This window comes from Terrapene carolina, unplaced genomic scaffold (genome assembly GCF_002925995.2).
Source record: "Terrapene carolina triunguis isolate 2854851 unplaced genomic scaffold, T_m_triunguis-2.0 Scaffold58, whole genome shotgun sequence".
Classification (NCBI taxonomy): Eukaryota; Metazoa; Chordata; order Testudines; family Emydidae; genus Terrapene; species Terrapene triunguis.
In genome coordinates, this window is record NW_020664409.1 from 32,311,207 (window position 1) to 32,332,216 (window position 21,010).

A 21,010-nucleotide genomic window follows, 5' to 3' on the forward strand; every position below is an offset into this window, starting at 1 on the left:
AATATTTTGCCTTAAATTATTTTTTTCCAAACAATGATTCATGCCACTCAAAATTTAAGATTTGTTTAGATTTATGCCCTAAAATTGAGAGAACACTTACCACTCATTCATAAAATAAAAATGTTAAAGTTAAGTTTGTAACATGCATAAATAATACACACATGAAAATCTAAGTGCAAACATTTTTGTTAAACATTTTAAAGTTGCCTGCTGTGAGCTTATTTCTGAGAAATCTAAATACATTAAATGGGTTAGAGGAGTTAAAAAATATTAACTTCTGCAGTGGTTTGCTGACAGTTAAACAACCAATACTAAAAATAATTATTGTCATACAATATATTGTAAATAATAGTCTGTTATTTCTTATATTAAGAGTTCACTTGAGGCATTAGCTAATCCTAGACCAAATAAATGTAAGCAGGGTTCCTCTCTCTCTCTCTCTCTCTCTCTATATATATATATATATATATATATACGCACACAAAAGCATGACCTGAAGTATCTTGATACTGTAATTAAATATCCTCATCCCAATATCTCTTTAATCACTAATGTGTCAGCTCTTTGTACCTCTGACATTTAGTCAGGAACTATGTGGTAGAGGTGGCACTGAAGTTGCAACTACTATGAAATCTCAAGATATCTGGAAAACTACTAATATATTACATTTGGTTGACGGAACAAAATAGATCCTTTCCACACTTTTTTATTAAAGTAAGTGCCATAACAGAAGCCTGTGCTAGTATACATAAAATGTAGCCTACCTTACAATGAACTATCAGTTTTGGTTGTGCTGTTATATTTCCTGCTTCATCCAACACTTCAACCTGAAAGGGGAAAGATGTCCCATTTTCAATCTTTAGAATTTCAGAATCCGGTTTCACTTTCAATTGACGAGGAGGGCCTGTAAACATACCCAATTTTAGAGTAGAGGTTACACTTCAGAATTTTACAGGTTATCTGACTTCAGTTTCTCTGTGTAACAACCGTAATTTGAAAATAAACTGCCACGGTACCTTTGGTAACAAACAATCTAGCACAATTCATGTTCATGAATCTTTCCTCAGAAGAATACTAGCATTGAAATAAGCAGGGGGTTCTGTCCTTGCAGGTACATTGTTTACTATTCTCCTGAATGTGCTTAAATAGACATATAGCGATCACCAGATATATAAAACACATCTTTACAAGTCATCAATACTATCAGTGTTGACCAGTAAACCAATAAAGATACTGAACCTAGACTTTCCCGTGAGATGCAGGGCAAACATATGAAATGTGCTATAGGGTGTAGATAACCACAAAGAAATCTGATCAATCATGCTAAAAGGCATTCTAATCATGTAATCTACAACCTTTATAACTCGTATACAAACATAAGGAAAAAGAAATAAAAAGAAAAAATGATGTGATGTGGAGGGCATAGTGAGAGCTCTCAAAATAGCTTAAAAGGTAAAATAATTTGTATATGTTGTCAATCTTAATTCTAAAAATTAATGTGGAGTCCCTAAAGAAAACTAACTCATTAGCTTTAAGACCAGAGGTATATGTCAAAGTCCTTCGAGAATGAATAAAGACTAAATAAATAACTTTGGTCAATTTTCAGAAATATTTTGCAAAGAATCTCTGTTCTAGTCTATTAGTTACTTAAAACTTCTAATTTCTACCCTATGCAATAAAAACAACTATGGTGAATCATAGAGATTAATTAAAATTAAAAAAGGGAAAGGGAACTAAGTATTCAGTTATGATATCCCACCTGAGCTGGGAACTATACATTTACAACCCAAGTATCTAAAACTGATTTTTATCAACAAGTGGGAAAAGACCTATAAAGTGATAGCAATTTTGGAAGGGTGGGGTGGGGTGGGGTAGGGGGCAGGAAAAGAGACCATGACAACTTTTGAAGACTAAATTAAAATCTCTGCTAGTAAAAAGCTTTACACAAACAGAGTTTGCTGATCTATTTTTGAAAACCAGAGTATAGAACAAGCTTTTGGGAAAATAAATGGTAGAAAAACATCATCGGCAAGAACCGGTTAATAAGTTTGCCTACCTTGGCTGAATGGGACCCTAAAGATTAAAAATGTCAAATGAAAAGGATAGCCATTAAGAGACCAGATGCAGAGTTTTAATTAAGCCCTAAAGTGGCAATTAAGGATCTTCAGCACAGGATTGACATGACCTACAATTGTTCCCAGGCCCATGAAACAATCTTAGCAGAGTTGCTCTTCTGTAGTTGTTGTGGTCTCCTTGCACATGGAGCACCAGTGTACTTTCAGCTTATTCTGGATGGCCTTCTACATCATAAAAAGCAAAGGGGAGGAACAAATGGAGAGAAGGAGATGAACAGACAGTTCTACTCAGGAAGCAACCCCCCCTGAAACTTTAGTCCCCTAAGAAAAGCAAAGAATGAAAAAGATTTTGCTCACTATTGCCCCCAAATTAGCTTTAAAAGGTAGGATTGCACTGAATCAATTGCTCTGAAGTGTCACTGCACTGACAAAGACAGATTCCAGTGCAAAGTATGTGACCATGCCCTGCAATTCTATGGACAAATCTCAAGTGCGTCTGGTATTTGCAGGAAGAAAGAGAATGTCCAAATATCTTTGACATAGGAGGAGGTGAAAATTCAGAAGTATATCTTTCATTTTATCTAATCTGATCAAATTAGACTATTATACACGTTCTCAGAAGGGAGAGTTTACATCTGTCTGCAGACCAGAAAAAGGTAATGGAATAAAATAGAAATTACAGGTGGACCCGCTAGTCTAACTATAAGGAAGGCTACCGTAGAATAATTTCCCCAAAATGGCTTGGCACACCTGATGTTGGTCAAAAGGGCAAAGACCAAGAGTAGTTAACCCATGACAGACCTGACACACCTCATACATTTTCCTAACCTGGAAAAGCCTGTGCAAAAAGGAGTAACAGCACCATCGGAACAAGGCACCATGGTAAATCTCTTACATATACTGTATAAGTGGAACTGCTTGAGAAATTGGTATTTGCAATGTTGTTGTAGCCAGGTTGGTCCCAGGATATGACAAAGACAAGGTAAAGAGACGCTCTATTGAGCTCAGAAGCTTGTCTCTTTCACCAACAGAACAGTGTTACTTACTGTAACTGTTGTTCAAGATGTGATGCAGATGAGTATTCCATGCAGATGTGTGCACACACAGTGCACCAGAGCCAGAGAACTTTCCCTAGCAGTACCTGTAGGGGGGTGCTCACGTCTTACGGCCTTATGCCCTCTCCTGGCCGTATAAGGGTGGCGCCATCCCGACCCCCATCAGTTCCTTCGCACCGAATGTCAGAGGAGACGGAGGATGGGTTGTGCAATACATGTCTGCTTCACATCTCAAAGAACAAAAGTTACAGTAAGTGACCATGTTTTCTTCTTCGAGTAGATACAGCCATGTATTCCATGCAGATGACTCTCAGGTAGTACTTGCAGTAGCTGGGGCTCAGAGTCTGTTTGAACACAGACTGCGGGATTGTCTTCCCAAAGTTTGCATCTGAGCAGGATGCAGCAGAATGGCACAGTGATTTGTTAACATACATACATAGGGTCAAGTGGCAGCCTTACAAATATCCAAAATGGGAACATCACTTAGAAACACAATCAATGTCATCTGGGTTCTCACAGAATGAGCTCTCACTCTGTGGTGGAGGGGAGAGAGGGCACAGTCTGAGCTACTACAACTATATACACAACAGGGGTGGGCAAACGTTTTGGTCCAAAGGCCACATAGGGGAATAGAAATTGTATAGCGGGCCATGAATGCTCACAAAATTGGGGATGGGGTGTGGGAAGGGGTGCAGGCTCTGGGGTGGGGCTGGGGATGAGGAGTGTAGGAGGGTGCTCTGGGCTGGGACTGAGGGGTTCGGAGGGTGGGAGGGGGATCAGGGCTGGGGCAGGGGTGCGGGAAGGGGTGCAGTTTCTGGCTGGGGGAGCGGGCTCTGGGGTGGGGCTGGGGATGAGGAGTTTGGGGTGCAGGAGGGTGCTCCGGGCTGGAATCGAGGGGTTTGGAGAGCGGGAGGGGGATCAGGGCTGGCGCAGAGAGTTGGGGTGTGGAGAGTGGCTCAGGGGGTGCAGGCTCCGAGTGACGCTTACTTCAAGTGGCTCCTGAAAGCAGTGGCATATCCCTTCTCAGGCTCCTATGCGGAGGCGCGGCCAGGCAGCTCTGCACACTGCCCCATCTGCAGGCACCACCCCTGCAGCTCCCATTGGAGCACGTAGGAGCCAGAGTGGGGCCATGCCGCAGCTTCCAGGAGCTGCATGGTGCGGCCCCGACTCTGCGCCCCGACTGAAGCACCGGAGCTGGCCCGAGCCACGTGGTCTGGCCCCCAACCCAGCGCCCTGGCTGGAGCTGGGCCAGGCCGCGTGGTCCGGCCCCCGACCCAGCGCCCCAATCGGAGCACCAGAGCGGGGGCCGGCTTAAAATAGCTTGCAGGCCAGAGTAGTTTGCCCACCCCTGATATACAAGAAAAGTCTCAGGTAACTGAGACAGAAAGCATGAGGTGAAATAATACCACACAGCTCCGACTCCAGCCATGAGCAGTGAGAAGAAACTGATAGTGGCATCACACTTGTACAGCAGGGGAGGGGAGAAGGCTGCAAGACCCAAGCGCTGCCTCTATGTGTACTGCTAGACAAAGTTCTCTGGCTCTGGTATGGTGTGTGGATGCACACCTACATGGAATACACAACCGCATCAACTCGAAGAATAAAAAAAAATTACCTCACCCACATTGTCGCTGAGAAACTCTTAGCTGTTCAGGCCAAAAAAATTCCATTTACAGAGGGGACCTAAATTTGTTCAGTTCCAGTGTGTCCACAACAGGACTTAGAAAGCTGGTAGGGTACTGCTTACAGACTACTAAATGGCATGAGAGGAATGCATGATGCTAAAGTCAGCAACTACCATAGGATGCACACTTTGAATTTGAGACACTATATCTATACACCCCCAGCCAAGATTTCACAGTTTGAATGAAAAACCCAGAATTTGCTCACAAAGTGACCCATCTAAAAAGGGAACAAAGAAGATGGAGACTAGTGGGCAACCAAAAGCTCCACAGAAGTAAGAGGAAATAAATAAAAATGCTAAATAATTGTGCCTGGTTAGAAAAAGTTTGTGATCAGAAAAAAGGATTCAAAATAAAACAAAATGTATCTCAGACAAGCAGGTGATTTCCAACTGCTAAGAGAACAGGTAGAGCTGGAATGCTGAGCGAATGTTTTCCATATAAAGGGGGATGGCATCATAAAGTTTGTTTTAAGTTTCCAGTCTTCACTTGCTAGTAATAATATACAAAGCCCAGTACCTGGACTTACATATTATGGACAATAACAGATGATAAATTATGTAGAGGTAAATGTACATCTCATCAGGTATTGTGTCTTCTTGAATGGAGGCACACTATTACAAAAAAAAGAAGTGTTAGAATATTTTTCAACATGTCATCACAAATATTTCAAAATACTTACCAGGCAGTAATCTTATTTTCAAGATCTGAGAGTCTTCTTTCAAACCAGGAAGAATAACCTTCAGATTGAAATTCTATTGAAAAGAACATTGTAAGGATTAACGCTGAACAAAAGCAGATCGTAGATTTGTTTACATAAATTCTCATAACCTACAAAAACGTATTTTGGACTTTCATGCATATTTTTGTGAAATTCCAGAGGCTTACACAAATTTTCAGTATTAAGTTGCAAACTAGATTATCAGTTTTCTGATGTTATTGCCTACAGAGAGCTCTATTCCTGTTGCTGAATATCAGCCAACATGAACCCAGACATTTTAAAAGCAGTTAACATAACTCGTGGTTGCCTGCCTAGATGCACGCATGAGCTTTTTAAAAAAAAGTTAGTTTTTTTGGGGGGTGGGGGTGGGGTGGGGTGGGGTTAAAGAAGAGATATGCAGACCTTATCTCCATCGCTCTCTATCTGCTTGAAACAAGACACCAAGAAGTGAGGGAGAGTGAATACCAGTCTGGACAGCTAATAAAAATGTAGGCAACTCTAGTTATATAATAATCTGTAAGTGTTGATTTGAAGATATATCACTAACAATCACTAAGCCCAGGCTCCCAGTTCAAGAACTCCCATAAGCCCAAACTTCTAGGAATTAAATCCAACAGGGAGCACTGCAGTCCTTGGGTGCCTCATATTTTGTAACTACTTGAAAATGTTTATTTGTATACAAATTTGCAAGAGTATGTAATAAAATAGTTACAAAACAAACTGAGTAGACATAGTTGCAAGTGGTTGATTGCATTTCTCTTTCTTCCGCCCCAGAGATGTCAAATCTGGGAAACTAAAGCTCCAAAAATGACTCATGAAAATAAATGCAAACAATACTGCAAAAGGCAGAAAAAAATAGATGACAGGTAAACACTCTGATCAAAGTCCTCACAAACTCTGGTGATGGAGGCCATATAAATACCCAGCTCGATCAATTATCTGCATTTGTGAAGGTGTAGATCTGGAATAAATTTTAATTTACACCAGCCTAGCAGCACATGTAATTCTGCAGAGGACAGAATGGATGATGTGCAGTGAAAGAATCAGGAGTACACTCACTGAACAGGTGGGATAAAAATATTTAAGAATAGTCTCATTCACTGCACTATTCTTTCTGCACAATGAATGAGTCCTGCAGAACATTTACATGCTCTAAAGAAGGCAAACAAAAAAGGGGGCCAAGTTAAAGTTACAAGGCCAACTATAACTTTGACATTACTTAATTTAAGTCCTTCACTTTCCCTTAATAACTCCCAGAAAGCCTTTAAATTTAGGTTTTTGTATGGAACGATGATGATGAATGGCTAAACATATGAATTCTGTTATTTAAACTTCTAGCTGCAGGAAACCATATACCAGTCTATGGCAATAATATTTAGAGCAGACATATTATGAGTAACAAGAAAAGTTCTAAAAAACTTATGTATAATGTTAGCATTCATGTATTCAGCATAAGCAGCAACTCATATGGTTTTTAAACAATTTTTTTAAAAATTTACTCATAGGAGTTTACACACTCACTAATACCACACTGACCAAATAAGAGAAACTTTACATAGCCTCAAATAATAATATTTTAAGTTCTGACCATATGAAATATAATATATATTATAATTCAGTGCAAAAAAGTATTATATAATATTCCTCAGAATCTACAGCAGTTGTGGACAGCAATATAAAAGCGGTCAACAATAACATGTATTCAATGGCAAAAAACTATGTTAATATAGAGTTATGGTTGGTTGGTGGTATGTTGTCCCCCTGCAGAACACTGAGTTGAGCAAAACTTAAAACTTCTGAAAACCAGAAAATGCACAAGTTAATGTTGCCCATGCAACTTTGACTCTACCCTCTTTCAACAATGCCCCAGTATGACCATTGACACACATCTTTTACCCTGACAATCCCACAGGTGCTGAAACATACAAGCTCTTCACCTCTTTTACAGCCCATTCACTCTCACCCACAGGACTAGATCTAACACTATTAAACGTGAAAGGGGGGGTTGGAGGAAAGGAGGTGGTTCGGGTGCACTGCCAGAACAGGCCTCCCTCATCTCAGCCCAGAATCTCTCCTGCTCTCTTCTACTACTTATCCCCATTTATCCCCCTCCCCTCTCCTCCTATTCATCCACCTCTCTGCCTCCTAATACTCCTCCTCTTCCAGGAAGCATTCACATGTTTAATTTAACCCCCACTGCCAAAGACTGATTACATTACCCTCAAAATAAAATTGCCACCCGTGCCTCACGAACGGTAGCAACCTCCTGCCATTCAGGCCTGGTTTACACCTAAAACTTAGATCAACCTAGCTAGATCACTCAGGGATATAAAAAATTCACACCCAAGAGAAGTGGTAAAGCCGACGTAAGCCCCAGTATAGACACCACTAGTCAACAGAAGAATCCTTCCATTGACCTAGTTACTGTCTCCTGAGGCGGCGGATTAACTACAGCAATGGAAAACCCCTTCCGTCACTGTAGCAAGTGTCTACACTATAAGCACTACAGCTGCAGCTGTGCTGCTCTAGTGCTTATAATGTAGACATAGCCTCTTTCAGAAATTCCTTTTGTTTTAGGTGGGGGCTTGTGATTAATTTATTCTTAGTTATGTTAATTGAAGGGCAAGCAATCCAGCAATCCGAGGTGCAATTCATCCAATCATTAGTACCTCTCAGTTTAACAGTACAAGGCAGCAAAAGGAAATTTTCTTCTGAGGGCTTGGAATTCAGAAATCTGTTGGTCAAATGACCTCAAATTTGGATCACTGATGCAAACTCAGACCCCCCCCCCCTCAATCAAGCACACCAAATTTCAAAACAATCCAATTAACCATTCATATTTTAGACCACTTACAAGAGCCTAGCTTTAGAGCATATAAAATGACAGGAATGGAAACCCTCCACCCATTTTTTCTGTACTGGTATATGCACAGTGTAAAAACATACATTTTCTTAATTACCATTCTTATTTTGGGTCCTCCAAAGATTTAGTGGGTGCCATGCACTATCTTGGGCAAAACTTGATGGCTTGAGACCATTTTGATCACCATCACATCAATAGTTTGATCTTAGCTTTTGGGGAGGGGAGATACTTGGAACTTTTTTAAAAAATGGCTATTTCCCCCCCAGGGTTTATATCTCTGGAATCCCATGCTCAAATGACTCCAAATTTGGTTCACTAACCCTACCCTGTACCTTTCTGAGGCTTACTAATTTTCAAAGATATCCAAATAAGCACGTCAATTTTAGCGGTCTTAGAAAAGTTGACCTTTAAACAGACGTCATGATGCAATGTTAACTATAATTGCGCTCCTGTGCCACTATAATTACAGGGTAGGGTCACAGAATCATAGAAAAGTGGGGCTGGAAGGGACCTCAAGAAGTCACCAAGTCCATCCCCCTGCATTGAGATAGAACCAAGTAAATCAAGACCATCCCTGACAGATGTTTGTCTAACATGATTTAAAAAACCCTCTAATGATGAAGATACCACAACCTCCCTTGGAAACCTATTCCAAACCTTAACTAACCTTTCAGTTAGTAAGTTTTTCTTAATATCTAACCTGTATCTCCCTTGCTAGAGATTAAGCCCATTACTTCTTTTTCCCACCTTCAGTGGACAGAGAGAACAATTTATCACCATCCTCTTTATAACAGACTTTCACATATTTGAAGACTTATCAGGTGTCCGTTCAGTCTTCTTTTCTCAAGAATAAACATGCCCAGTTTTTTAACCTTTCCTCATGGGTCAGGTTTTCTAAACCTTTTATAATTTTTTGTTCTCCTCTGGAATCTCTCCAATCTTTTCTAAAGTGTGGTGCCAAGGACTGGACATAGTATTCCAGCTGAGGCCTCACCAGTACATTATAGAGCAAGAGAACTATCTCCTGTGTCTAACTGCTATTAATACACCTCAATGATATTAGCCCTTTTTTGCAACAGCATCACATTGACTCTCATTCAATTTGCGATCAACTATATCCCCTAGATCCTTTCCAGCAGTACTACCTCCCAACTAGTTAGTCCCCATTTTGTATGTGTGCATTTGATTTTTCCTTCCTAACCAAAAGACTTTGTTCTTATCGTTATTGAATTTTATCTTGTTGATTTCAGACTAATTCTCCAATTTCTTAAGGTCTTTTTCAATTCTAATTCTAATTCCAAAAAGCTTGCAAACCCTCCCAGCTTGGTGTCATCTGCAAACTAAACTAAACCTTACTTTAAAAAAAAAAAAAAAAAAGATATATCACACCTACTGATATGTCATCCACTAGACCAGTAACCCCTGTCAAAGGAAATTAGGTTGGTCTGGCATTATTTCTTCTTGACAAATCCATGCGGTCTATTCCTTATCACCCTATTGCCCTTTAGGTGCTTACAAATTGATTGTTTAATAATTTGTTCCACTATCTTTTCAGATATTGAAGATAAGCTGACCTGGCTAAATTCCCAGGTCCTCTTTGCTCCTCTTTTTCAAGATAGGTACTATATTTGCCCTTTTCCAGTCCTCTGGGACCTCACCCATCCTCCATTTTGTGCCTTAGCCTTTCTGATTTTGTCCCCACAGATTGCATTTACATTTAGGACAATCCAAGAAACATGTATGTTTGTTGTAAGAGATGCTGTATCCAAGTCAATTAATCATAGAATCATAGGACTGGAAGGGACCTCGAGAGGTCATCTAGTCCAGTCCCCTGCACTCATGGCAGGACTAAGTATTAACTAGACTATCCCTGACATGTGTTTGTCTAACCTGCTCTTAAAAACTCCGATGATGGAGATTCCACAACCTCCCTAAGCATTAGTGCTTAACCACCCTGACAGTTAGGAAGTTTTTCTTAATGTCCAACCCTTGCTGCAATTTAAGCCCATTGCTTTTTGTCCTATCCTCAGAGATTAAGAACAACAATTTTTCTCCTTCCTCCTTATAAAAACCTTTTATGTACTTGAAAACTGTTATGTCACCTCTCAGTCTTCTCTTTTCCAGACTGAAAAGATTGGGTTTGTTTAATCTTCCCTCATAGGTCATGTTTTCTAGACACTTAATCATTTTTGTCGCTCTTCTCTGGACTTTCTCCAATTTGTCCACATCTTTCCTGAAATGTGGCACCCAGAACTGGACACAATACTCCAGTTGAGGCCTAATCAGCACGGAGTAGAGCAGAAGAATTATTTCTCATGTCTTGTTTACAACACTCCTGCCAATACATCCCAGAATGATGTTCACTTTTTTTGCAACAGTGTTACACTGTTGACTCATATTTAGCTTGTGGTCCACTATGACCTCTCCCCCCCCCGCCCCCGATCCCTTTCTGCAGTACTCCTTCCTCGGCTGTCATTTCCCATTTTGTATGTGTGCAACTGATTGTTCCTTCCTAAGGAGTACTTTGCATTTGTCCTTATTGAATTTCATCCTATATACTTTAGATCATTTATCCAGTTTGTCCAGATCATTTGGAATTATAATCCTATCCTCCAAAGCACTTGCAACTCCTCCCAGCTTGATATCGTCCACAAACTCTATAAGTGTACTCTCTATGCCATTATCAAAATCATTGAAGAAGATATAGAACAGAACCGGACCCAGAACTGTTCCCTGGCTGCGGGACCTTACTCGTAATGTCCTTCCAGCAGGACTGTGAACCACTAATAACTACTCTCTGGGAACGATATTCTAACCAGTTATGCACCCACCTTATAGTAGCACCATCTAGATTGCATTTCCCTAGTTTGGTTATGAGAAGGTCATGCAAGACAGTATCCAAAGTTTTACTAAAGTCAAGATATACCACGTCTACCGCTTCCCCCCCCCATCCACAAGGCACGTTACCCTGTCAAAGAAAGCTATTAGGTTGGTTTGACACAATTTGTTCTTAAGTAAAATTCAGTATGGATTTGTCATCGCCTTATCATCTAGATGTTTGCAAATTGATTGCTTAATTATTTGCTCCATTATCTTTCCGGGTACAGAAGTTAAGCTGACTGATCTGTAATTCCCCGGGGTGTCCTTATTTCCCTTTTTATAGATGGGCACTATATTTGCCCTTTTCCAGTTTTCTGGAGTTGCTCCAGTCTTCTATGACTTTTCAAAGATAATTGCTAATGGCTCAGATATCTCCTCAGTCAGCTCCTTGAATATTCTGTGATAACATCACCTTTATTTTTTTACCCCTTTTATCCTTACCCAGAGACTTTCAACAAGTCTGTCTCCTATTTCCATCTCAATCTCAGTCCAAGTGTATACATTTCTAATATAGAAGGCAACATCTCCTCCTTTTTTTTCCCCAGCTGTCCTTCCTGAGCAAGCTGTACCGTTCTATACCAATATTCCAGTCATGCACATTATCCCACCAAGTCTCTGTGATGCCAACTATGTCATAGTTGTATTTATTTACTAGCATTTAGAGTTATTCCTGCTTATTCCCCATACTTCTAATAAGAACAGATAAAAGACAACGGAACACTAAAATGCATTTTACATATAAAGCAGTGAGCAGTTTTAATATACTGCCCACATTTAAATAACTCAGCTTACCTTGCCCAGGTAGTTGTTTACGTGGCCTTTAGCAGTGACACCCTTAATGACGCAGTTTGTTCCTTTACTTATTTCTTCATATTGTAAAGTCAAACCACTACAAAAATAAATTAAAATTAATTTAAAGAAAAGCATTTTAATTCTCACCCAAAATATAATCAAGATGTAAGAACGCTTGGAAGCAACAGGAGGTGTCAATTTACATTAAAAATACCTAGTCCAACACCTTGTAAAATTAAAGAACAATAGTGTTTAAAAGAGTTACAAAAAACGGAGAATAAAAATTCGATATGTTTAATTACCTAGCTTCAAGAATTGGCTCAATATCAGTTGCCAGCTGTGTGGGATGACCAAATTCATCCTGCAAGTCCAAAGGAATATTAAAAGGTACTCCAACTCGAAATGGAGGATCCAAAAGACTCACTGAAAATTTTTCTGGTTTCCCCTCTAAGAGACAAAAAAGTTAATGTAGGTAATTTTATCTGTAACTACACATTATATTTCTTTTAACTAAGGCATCAGTACAGACACCTAAGCTCCCACCCTAACAGGCAAATAGATGGGGGGGGGGGAGGTAGGGTCCCATCCTAACAGGCTAGTAGACAATAAACTGAGATTTTTGGCAGCAGTGATAGATCAGAACCTCCCAGTCTCTCCTCCTTCAGTCTGTATGGATTTAGGAGTAATTGTTTAAAATGTAAACATATAGGTGTAAGAACTTATATAAAACATGTCTGCAACTTCAGAGCACTGTGAAATGTCTCAACAAAATCCAATGGGACAGTGGACAGCTTTGTAAAATTAAACAATTTACATATTCTTCGGATTTACATAAACGAAATTCAGTTTACATGCAAGGATAAACATTTTTGTTATCCAGTTGTTCCCAACTTGAGCCACTTAATGCGTCCTGATTTTTTAAAAAAATTTTGAGCATTCTCATCCTTTGAAAATAACCCTCTCTCCTTTACCACGTTTTGAGAAAATCGCTCGAAAAAGTCAAAGCACCCAAAAATCACTGGTCACTTCTAAAAATCTTTGCCATGGACTCTACACAGGAGTAGAAACAGAGACCTCTGTAACTTGGAATGAAGTCTACTGGGGAGCTAACTATCTTAGAATAAGTTGCTTTGTCCCGTCGAATTTTCAGCAGGACCTTGGATAGAAGAGAAAATGGGAGAAAGGCATACAAGAGGTCCCTGTCCCATTAGAGGATGAGGGCTTCTCCCATGGAATGTTTTCCCAGGCCAGCCTTGGAGCAGTAACGAGGACATTCGGCCTCTCATCTGCACCCTGTACTGATAATGGTCCTGCCTGAAGATAAACCGTAGAAATCTCCTGTGTGACGGTCGTATTGAGATGTGGAAGTAGGCATCTTGAGGTTGAGGGCCAAAAACTAATCTCCTGGCTCAATAGCTGGAATAATGGCTGCTAGCATGACCATCTAGAACTTCTGAGCCTTCACGCATTTGTTTAATGCCCTTAGATCTAGAATGGGCCTCCAACCTCCCTTCGCCTTGGGGATCAGGAAATAACTGGAGTAAAATCCCTTGCCCCTGAGATGAGCCAGGACCGGTGCTGTGGCCCCTAGGCATAACAAACGATCTATTTCCTGGCATAGTTGATTCTTGTGACAAGGGTCCCTGAAGAGGGATGGGGAAGGAGAGTGGGAATGGGGGCTGGACATGAATTGAAAGGTGTAACCCTTTGAAATAATCTCCAAGACTTATCTGTCGGAGGTAATATTCTCCCAACTGCTGTACAAGAGGGCCAGGCAACTTCTGAAGGGGCATGTGTAGATGGCAGCTGATGCTGCAAGGTATAGTTGCTCGGGCCCTTGACCCATCAAAAATACTTATAAGAGACTGAGAGGTCATGGATCGAAGCTGACTGCTTCCATTTTTGAACACTGGACCTCTTACGCTCCAGCACATAATAGAGCTGAGATGGTGGGTATTGAGGAGGTCGTGACCTGTGCTGTGGCTGAGAGCTGTATCTTCTCTTCTGTTCCGCTGAGTAGATTCTCAGGAAGTGTAATATGGCCCAGGAATCCTTTAAGGTGTGGGGAGAGGATCCCATCTTCTCCGTGAAGAGCTTGGGCCCTTCAAATGGGAGATCTTCCACTGTCATCTGCAGCAATTTGGGCAACACCAGAAAGATGTATCCAAGAAGCCCACCTCATTACCACTGCCGTGGAGACTGAGCAAGTGGCTGTATCGACTGCGCTTGAATGGTTGAGACTCTATCCGTGTGTGTGTTTCAACTTGGAACTTTGATCATATCAGTCAGTGGCCAGCTCACCAAGTAAAGAAAACACAAAAACATGCGATCAGTGAGCTTGGTTCAAAATGAACCTTTTGGATGGCATCACACTGAGAGCTCATGTGAATGATTGATGAGAGGGTAAATGTCAACTGATCTTTGGTCTCTGTCTGTTTTGCAATCCCTTCTAAAATATTAATTAGAAAAAATCAGTAATGGAACACCCACAGGGCATATTTTGAGGAAATGTGACTCCTTTGAGAACAGAGGGTATAAATGCTAAGAACATCATAAGTTAGTTAGTTAGCTCCTCAATTAATATCTGAAGAGATTCATGACACTGTAAGACAGAGGGTCTCAGGGTAGCCAAAACCCTGCTACGAGAGACTTTTGTAGGACTTTTGAACCAGAGGGCCTCAGGGTAATCAAGACCCTGCTTTGGAGGACATTTGACAGACCAAGTACAAAGAGAAGAGAAGTCTCCATTTAGGATTGGTAGCTATACCTGCTTTGTTTGCCAATCAGGATACTGTGTATGGCCAACATAGTTACCGAAGGTTTATGCTTGGGGAATTGAGGCTTATTAGGAAGACGTATTATGTAACTTTTTACTGCTTGTGTAATTCTTTCTCCAATAAACTGCTGTGTGTTGAGCAAATTGAATCCGAATTTTCACTGGTACCGGTAACAATCTGCTCAGCTGTGGGCCATTAAAGATCTGTTTCAACAGAGAGATAGCTTCCCCTTCAAGCCTTTCCTCCTGTTCTTCAAAAGTTTCCTCCTCTGGTTCAAGGGCTCAGGACAGTGAAGCTGTAGAAGATCGTCTGGCAGACTCTCTCTGAGAGACACTATATGCCCACAAGATGTAGGATCTGTACATTGCCCAAGGATCCCAATGTGGCCAATGGGGAGGGAAGGGCCTGGGTGGTGGGGGTGCCCAAGGAGGCTAGGTCCTCTGTACTGTGACAACAGGTCATGGTGAGAGGCCAGGGAAATGACATTCTTCTGCTGTCAGACTCGTCAATGGGTAAGGGTAGCACTGACTGGGTATTGGTAATACACGGCCCTGAGCCGAGGGCAATTCTGATTGCCATGATCTGCTCATTACCTGGGCCCTTGTACTGTGTGCTGATGATTGGGGTTCTTCCGCGACTATGATACTCTAGGGTACTGGAACTATTGCGGTACTATTGGCTCACTCGGTACCACAGGGGAGTGTCAGTGGTAAGTTGTCAGTATCAACAGTTGTGCATGCGTGGAGCGCGCTATAGATGGGAGCTTCGCCGCACCCAGGAGCAATACTTTATTTGGTTCCACTCACTGGCAGGTAGTGCAATGTTTGTCTTTCTCCTTAGGGGGCGGTACAGTGCCTCGGAGCCTGAGCTCCTGGCGTCGTTAGGCGGTGTAGGTGAGCTCATTGGGGCGACACCCTGATGCTTCTGAGTACCATGCTTTGGAGCCGCCAACGTATTATTCTTTACAGTGCCCAGAAGTGTGCAAGGGACTTGTTTTTCTGCAAAGGCAAGGTCCCTGCCTCAGACAGTTTACTAACTCATTTTACATGTGATGTAGCAAGAGAATGACAAACCTAAAAAGGGATGGGGGAGAATAAAGGTTACCCTATCTCTACATTGTTGAACAGAATACTTGCTGGAACTGCTTCTACTGTATCCAGACTTAAAAACAAAATCTACTTGATCTTTTCCAAGAAAATTCTAGTTCGGAAAACTGCTGGTGTTTTGACCCAACTTTGCTGTTTATCAGGAAGAATGCTAACTTATTGATTTCTTGGAAAGTCACATATCGCTGCTCCCCAAAGAGGGCAGAGCCATGAATTTTTGTTCAGATACCAACCAAGTCTCCTTCCCACCATTTTGTACCATATGCTAAAATAGAGATAGCAGCGTCTCCATCATTCAGGAAAGCAGCAGCATAAACAATTAAGTTAAGCAACTTTAAATTTTCTTTTTTCTTGTAGCTTGGGGATCCGCAGCAGATATGTTATGATACATCCTTTTTGTGGAATGCTGTCATTTTTCTTTTCGGGGGGGGGCTTTAGGGTATAGGTTTATTTCTAAAAGAATGGAAGATATTCTAACATTTTATTTACAGCAAAACCCATTATAGGAAAACACTTTCTGTAGCTGGAGGATATCCTGAGGGATCCCACATAGGTTAGAAAGTTACTTGAGAAGGGAATGTTTTGAATCCAGGGGTTTTTGCTTGCTTCAAAGTTCTTTCTTTGCTCTGATGAATAGGAATAACTTTGTCCTGTATTTTCTTTAGGAAAAAGTGATGGTTTTTTCTTTGGATTTTGAGGGCGGGATCTTGGCAAACTTCAGACATATGCTTTAATAACTAATTTACACACATAATGCCAAACATTTCTTGTGAATCCTCTTCTTCCTGAAAGGAAAATACTTTTGCCTTCCTAAAAGATACTACAGGAGAAAGAAGATGATCATACATAGTGAGGTCAAACTAGATGATCTGGTGGTCCCTTCTGGACTTAAACTCTATGACTCAAAACCCTTCAGTGACTTGGTTTGCTTTGAGGGGCTGTCGTCATCTGGAGAGATTATGAGAGGCCCATGAAAACAGCAATTTTTTCTTGATCTCCTAGAAACAGATCGCCTAGGATTTCTATCTTTTCCCCCCATGAGGTAAAGTCATTTTTTAAGCTCAAAACATTTATATTTGTAGTATTCTGATGTGGTTTTCTACGGATTGTGAACTGCTGAAAAATGCAATAGCTAGGAAGGATGCTGGTAATAAGCTGTGTCTTGGAACCTGAGAATATGAGCTGCAAAGCAGGAAAGAAAGACCCTACCACTTTCTAAGTAAGCACATTTTGTCCATTAGATGGGGACACCTTGCTTACTTACTGTGAGGTAGACCAGTAACCAAAAAAAAGTCAGACAGAGCAGGTAAGGCCCAGTTACCACTAAAAAAATCTCGGGTCATAGATTGGACTGTTTGGCTGACTACTGAAATCAGGCAGGGAGCCTGTGTGTCTGAGTTGAGGTCCCAACTGTAAATATTTAATCACAAATTAAAAGGAATTAAGAGGAAAGAACATTTTAAAGTTGAATAATTACATGTTCTTTCTGAAATCCTGTAATTAAGGTGCACAAAAATACAAAATATAGAAAGTAGTATAAACCCCTAGATTCCTTCACATATAAAGAATACAAATAATACTATGCAGCAAATTAAAGCATCACTGTAGTCATTAAAGGCAACATGTTATGACAAGACATCAAGGTATGAGTAGTATATAGTTTTCCATACACATACACAACTACTTAAGAAGGATAAATAAAGGCTGCTCAATGGCATGGAATTAAATTGCTTCAGAAAAAGGCGGCAAAACAATTTTCAAGTACTAGTTAAAAGTTCACAGCTTCATTTGACATCAGAAAAGAAAATTAAACTGGCAGGTTTGAAGTAGTTCCATTTCTATTATCCTCTCAATAAAAAGCCAGTAACATTGTGGCTGAAGTACATGATACAACCATAGCAGAGTGTGCATCTTAGACATGCTCCACATTGTCACTAAAATCAGAATCAGCTCTCTTTGAAACACATGACCCACCATATACTGGTTTTAGAGCAAATATAAATGTATCAGACTATATTGAAGGGACAAATAATGAATTACTTAACATCAAGTGTAGTGGAAAATACTGTTTTCTTTCTGGTAGTTTGCTTTACTATATTCAAAGGCAACTGTATCTTCCAAATGGTTATACAAAGTTATCTATGTACTGAATACGTACTGATGTATTTGATATTCTGTAAGATTTTTCTTGTAACATAACAGTAAAACTATAGATGAATGAGACTAATATACATTGAAATATTTTAGGTTCTATGAACTCATATTTGGATTAATTAGTCAATTTCTATATCGTATATACTTTTCTTTTGAATGAATTGTAAAGTCGGCCAATTTTTCCAAGTTTTATAAAAGAGTAGGATTTGTCAGCGAGATTAAATTATGAAAGTTCCCAAATCTAGTAGAGTGAGTACCCTAGGTTCAAATCTACTAAGGAGAAAAATTCTGTTTTTTCTTTTATAAATATTTTGGGGAAGTTCAGTTCAAGGGTAGCTTTTAGCTTCCATAAAAGTGCTACTTTTTTTTGCAAGGCTGACTAAGACACAAAGCAATAATCTGATTTGTCATAGATGGTGGATTGGCAGGCATCAGGCTCTTTTCTGCTCTAACCACTTGATACCTGGGCTAGATTCACAAAGGAACTTAGGCATGGTGAGGCAGAGCATTACCACACCTAACTTTTAGTCACCTAGAAAATCACTGGGATTCACAAAGCCTGAGTTTGGTATCTACGCTTCCTATATAATGAATGGGGAGAGATAGGCACCTCAGAATGGGATTCACAAGGCCAGCATGCTAGGCAGCTCCCCCTTAAACTAGCCAATGGGAGATGCCAAAGAGAGGGTGTATGTGAAGCCTTGCCCCTGTCTCAGAGATAGGAGCCCAAGTCTGGGCTCCAGAGAGATACCTCCCTCTGCACAGATGCAAACCTTCTCTTGGCATTAGGTGCCTATGGCATTGTGGCAAGAAGCCCTCATAACTTTTAGCCCAGTGGTTGGGTTACTTACGTGGGATGTGGGAGACCCAGTTCAAGTCCCCGCTCCATTTGAGAGGGAGAAGGGATTTGAACAGAGGTCTGCCACCTCTCAGGTGAGTATCCTAGCCACTGTGCTATGGGATATTCTGATGTGGAGCTCCCTCAGTCTCTTCTGTTGAAGCTGTTTCACTGTGAATAAATAATGAAAGAGTCACTGGGCTAGAGCTAGAGGAGGGAGAGAAAGTGAGCAAGCAAGCATGAAAATGACTCTAAAGCCTGGTGCTTAGAGCACTCACTTGGGAGGTGGGAGACCCAGGATCCAGTCCCTCTGCTCCAATCACTCATTATTTATCCAAACTAGAACTTCAATCAGAGAGACTGAAGGGCCCCCCACCAAGAATAGCCCATAGCCCAGTGGCTAGGGTACTCACCTGAGAGGTGGAAGATCCCAGTTCAAATCTCTTTTCCTCTTCAGGTGGAGGAGGACCTTGAACCAGAGGTCTCTCACATCTCAGGTGAGTACCCTAACTACTGGGCTAAAAGTTATGAGGGAGGTCCTCCTCTCCACAACCCTGTCCCACAGCCCTTTAGCATAAGCTCGCCTACAAGGGCTCGATTCAGTAAGCAGGCTCTGATCATGGTTACTAGATCAGGCCCCACAGGCAAGTTGGATGGAAGACTGCCTATCTTCCCGATTTGTGAATCGCTCTGGGCTCAGGCATCCAGATGCCTGGCGCAGGGCTGTAGTGCACATGTCAGAGGCAGAAACATAGGTACCTAGGGAACTAACTGCAAAAATTTAGGTATTGAACAAATTTAGGGGTTTACAGGGTTCTGTGAATCCCAGTGGGGCCAGATTCTGGAATTCAGGTACCTCAAGTGGCAGTTAGGTGCCTAAGTTCCTTTGTGAAGCTACGCCTTGGCCTTCAAACACCACTTTGTCTTTGCTGAAGGTATCATCCCCTACACTTCTTAACCAAAATTGAATTTATTTTGAAGCTGAACCCAGCACACATTTAATATAGTGAGTCAAAAAGTAAGAACTGAGCATTTGTGAAGGATCTAATTGAAGAAAATTGGAATAGTGGAATAGTTTGAATTCTCCTTACCTACAATATTAAATTTAAACATTTTAGATGGTAGAGGCCTTCCTGCATAAGTGTCTGCATTACTTTCATTCAACACGACTTGCAGTTTCAGTGTGTAGCTCCCAAGTTTGTGAATATTTTCTGGATAGGGTCAGATAAAAATAAAGTTAAAAAGAAAAATTTCCAAAATATAGATAAATTGAAGGTAATATTTTAAAGACAAACTCACCCATTTTTTTAAACCAGTAAGGCCATTTACCCCCATGTTGACTAATGTGAGAAATGATTTCCTTATTCCCAACAGGAGCTTGAACAGAAAAAGGGATCATTCAGCTACATAAATTTAGATTTGGTATCATAAAAAATATTAATTTTTCTAGGAACCAATTATACCTATTACAAATATCCACACACCATATTTTTAAATTTAAAAAAAGAGAGACAAGAATTTGAATTCAATTGATCAACTTATCACATTGATCACAGGTAAACTTTGCTAAAGAACCTAACTCTCTCACTGCCAAATTGTTGCCACTGGAAGCATACATTTATGAGAAAGCAGTAACTATGGAAGCCCACTTTTATATCCCTCTAGTTATGCTGTGCCCCACACAGAGGTACTTCTAGTCTATATACTCAGTAGTGCTTTATAAGCCACTTTCACTAGTGACTTACTATTAAGTAGATTAAAATAGGAGCAATTGGGTAGAAAAAACTAAAACCAATTAGAAGACACAGTACAAAAACATTTATCCTCCCCTCTCCCAGATTGTCTTCTCTTTTTCTATAGAATCTTTGCCATAGTAAGAGGGCACATCCAAAATATATTTTTTTTAATTACTAACGTTTTACATCTTCTAACTTAGTATCCAATACATACCAATGTAAATGTTGGTCATGTATCACTCATTCACACCTTCATCTCAGGAGGCTTGAATTTATTTTTATTATTCAAAAATTGATGAATTTATGACGGTAAATACAGAGTATAGATGTA

At 40.5% G+C, this 21,010-nt stretch overlaps 1 protein-coding gene across 1 annotated transcript in view; it reads right to left on the bottom strand.

The window, feature by feature from the left end:
• The window catches only part of SMCHD1 (structural maintenance of chromosomes flexible hinge domain containing 1), a 179,689-nt gene that overhangs the window by 94,844 nt on the left and 63,835 nt on the right, over window positions 1–21,010 (bottom strand). Inside the window, exons 18-23 of the mRNA XM_026659416.1 lie at window positions 20,243–20,320; window positions 20,035–20,154; window positions 12,371–12,515; window positions 12,069–12,165; window positions 5,495–5,567; window positions 765–904 (exon numbers count right to left, since the gene is read on the bottom strand). Of these exons, the coding sequence (XP_026515201.1) occupies window positions 765–904; window positions 5,495–5,567; window positions 12,069–12,165; window positions 12,371–12,515; window positions 20,035–20,154; window positions 20,243–20,320 (653 nt within the window). The remainder of the gene's footprint in view (window positions 1–764; window positions 905–5,494; window positions 5,568–12,068; window positions 12,166–12,370; window positions 12,516–20,034; window positions 20,155–20,242; window positions 20,321–21,010) is intronic.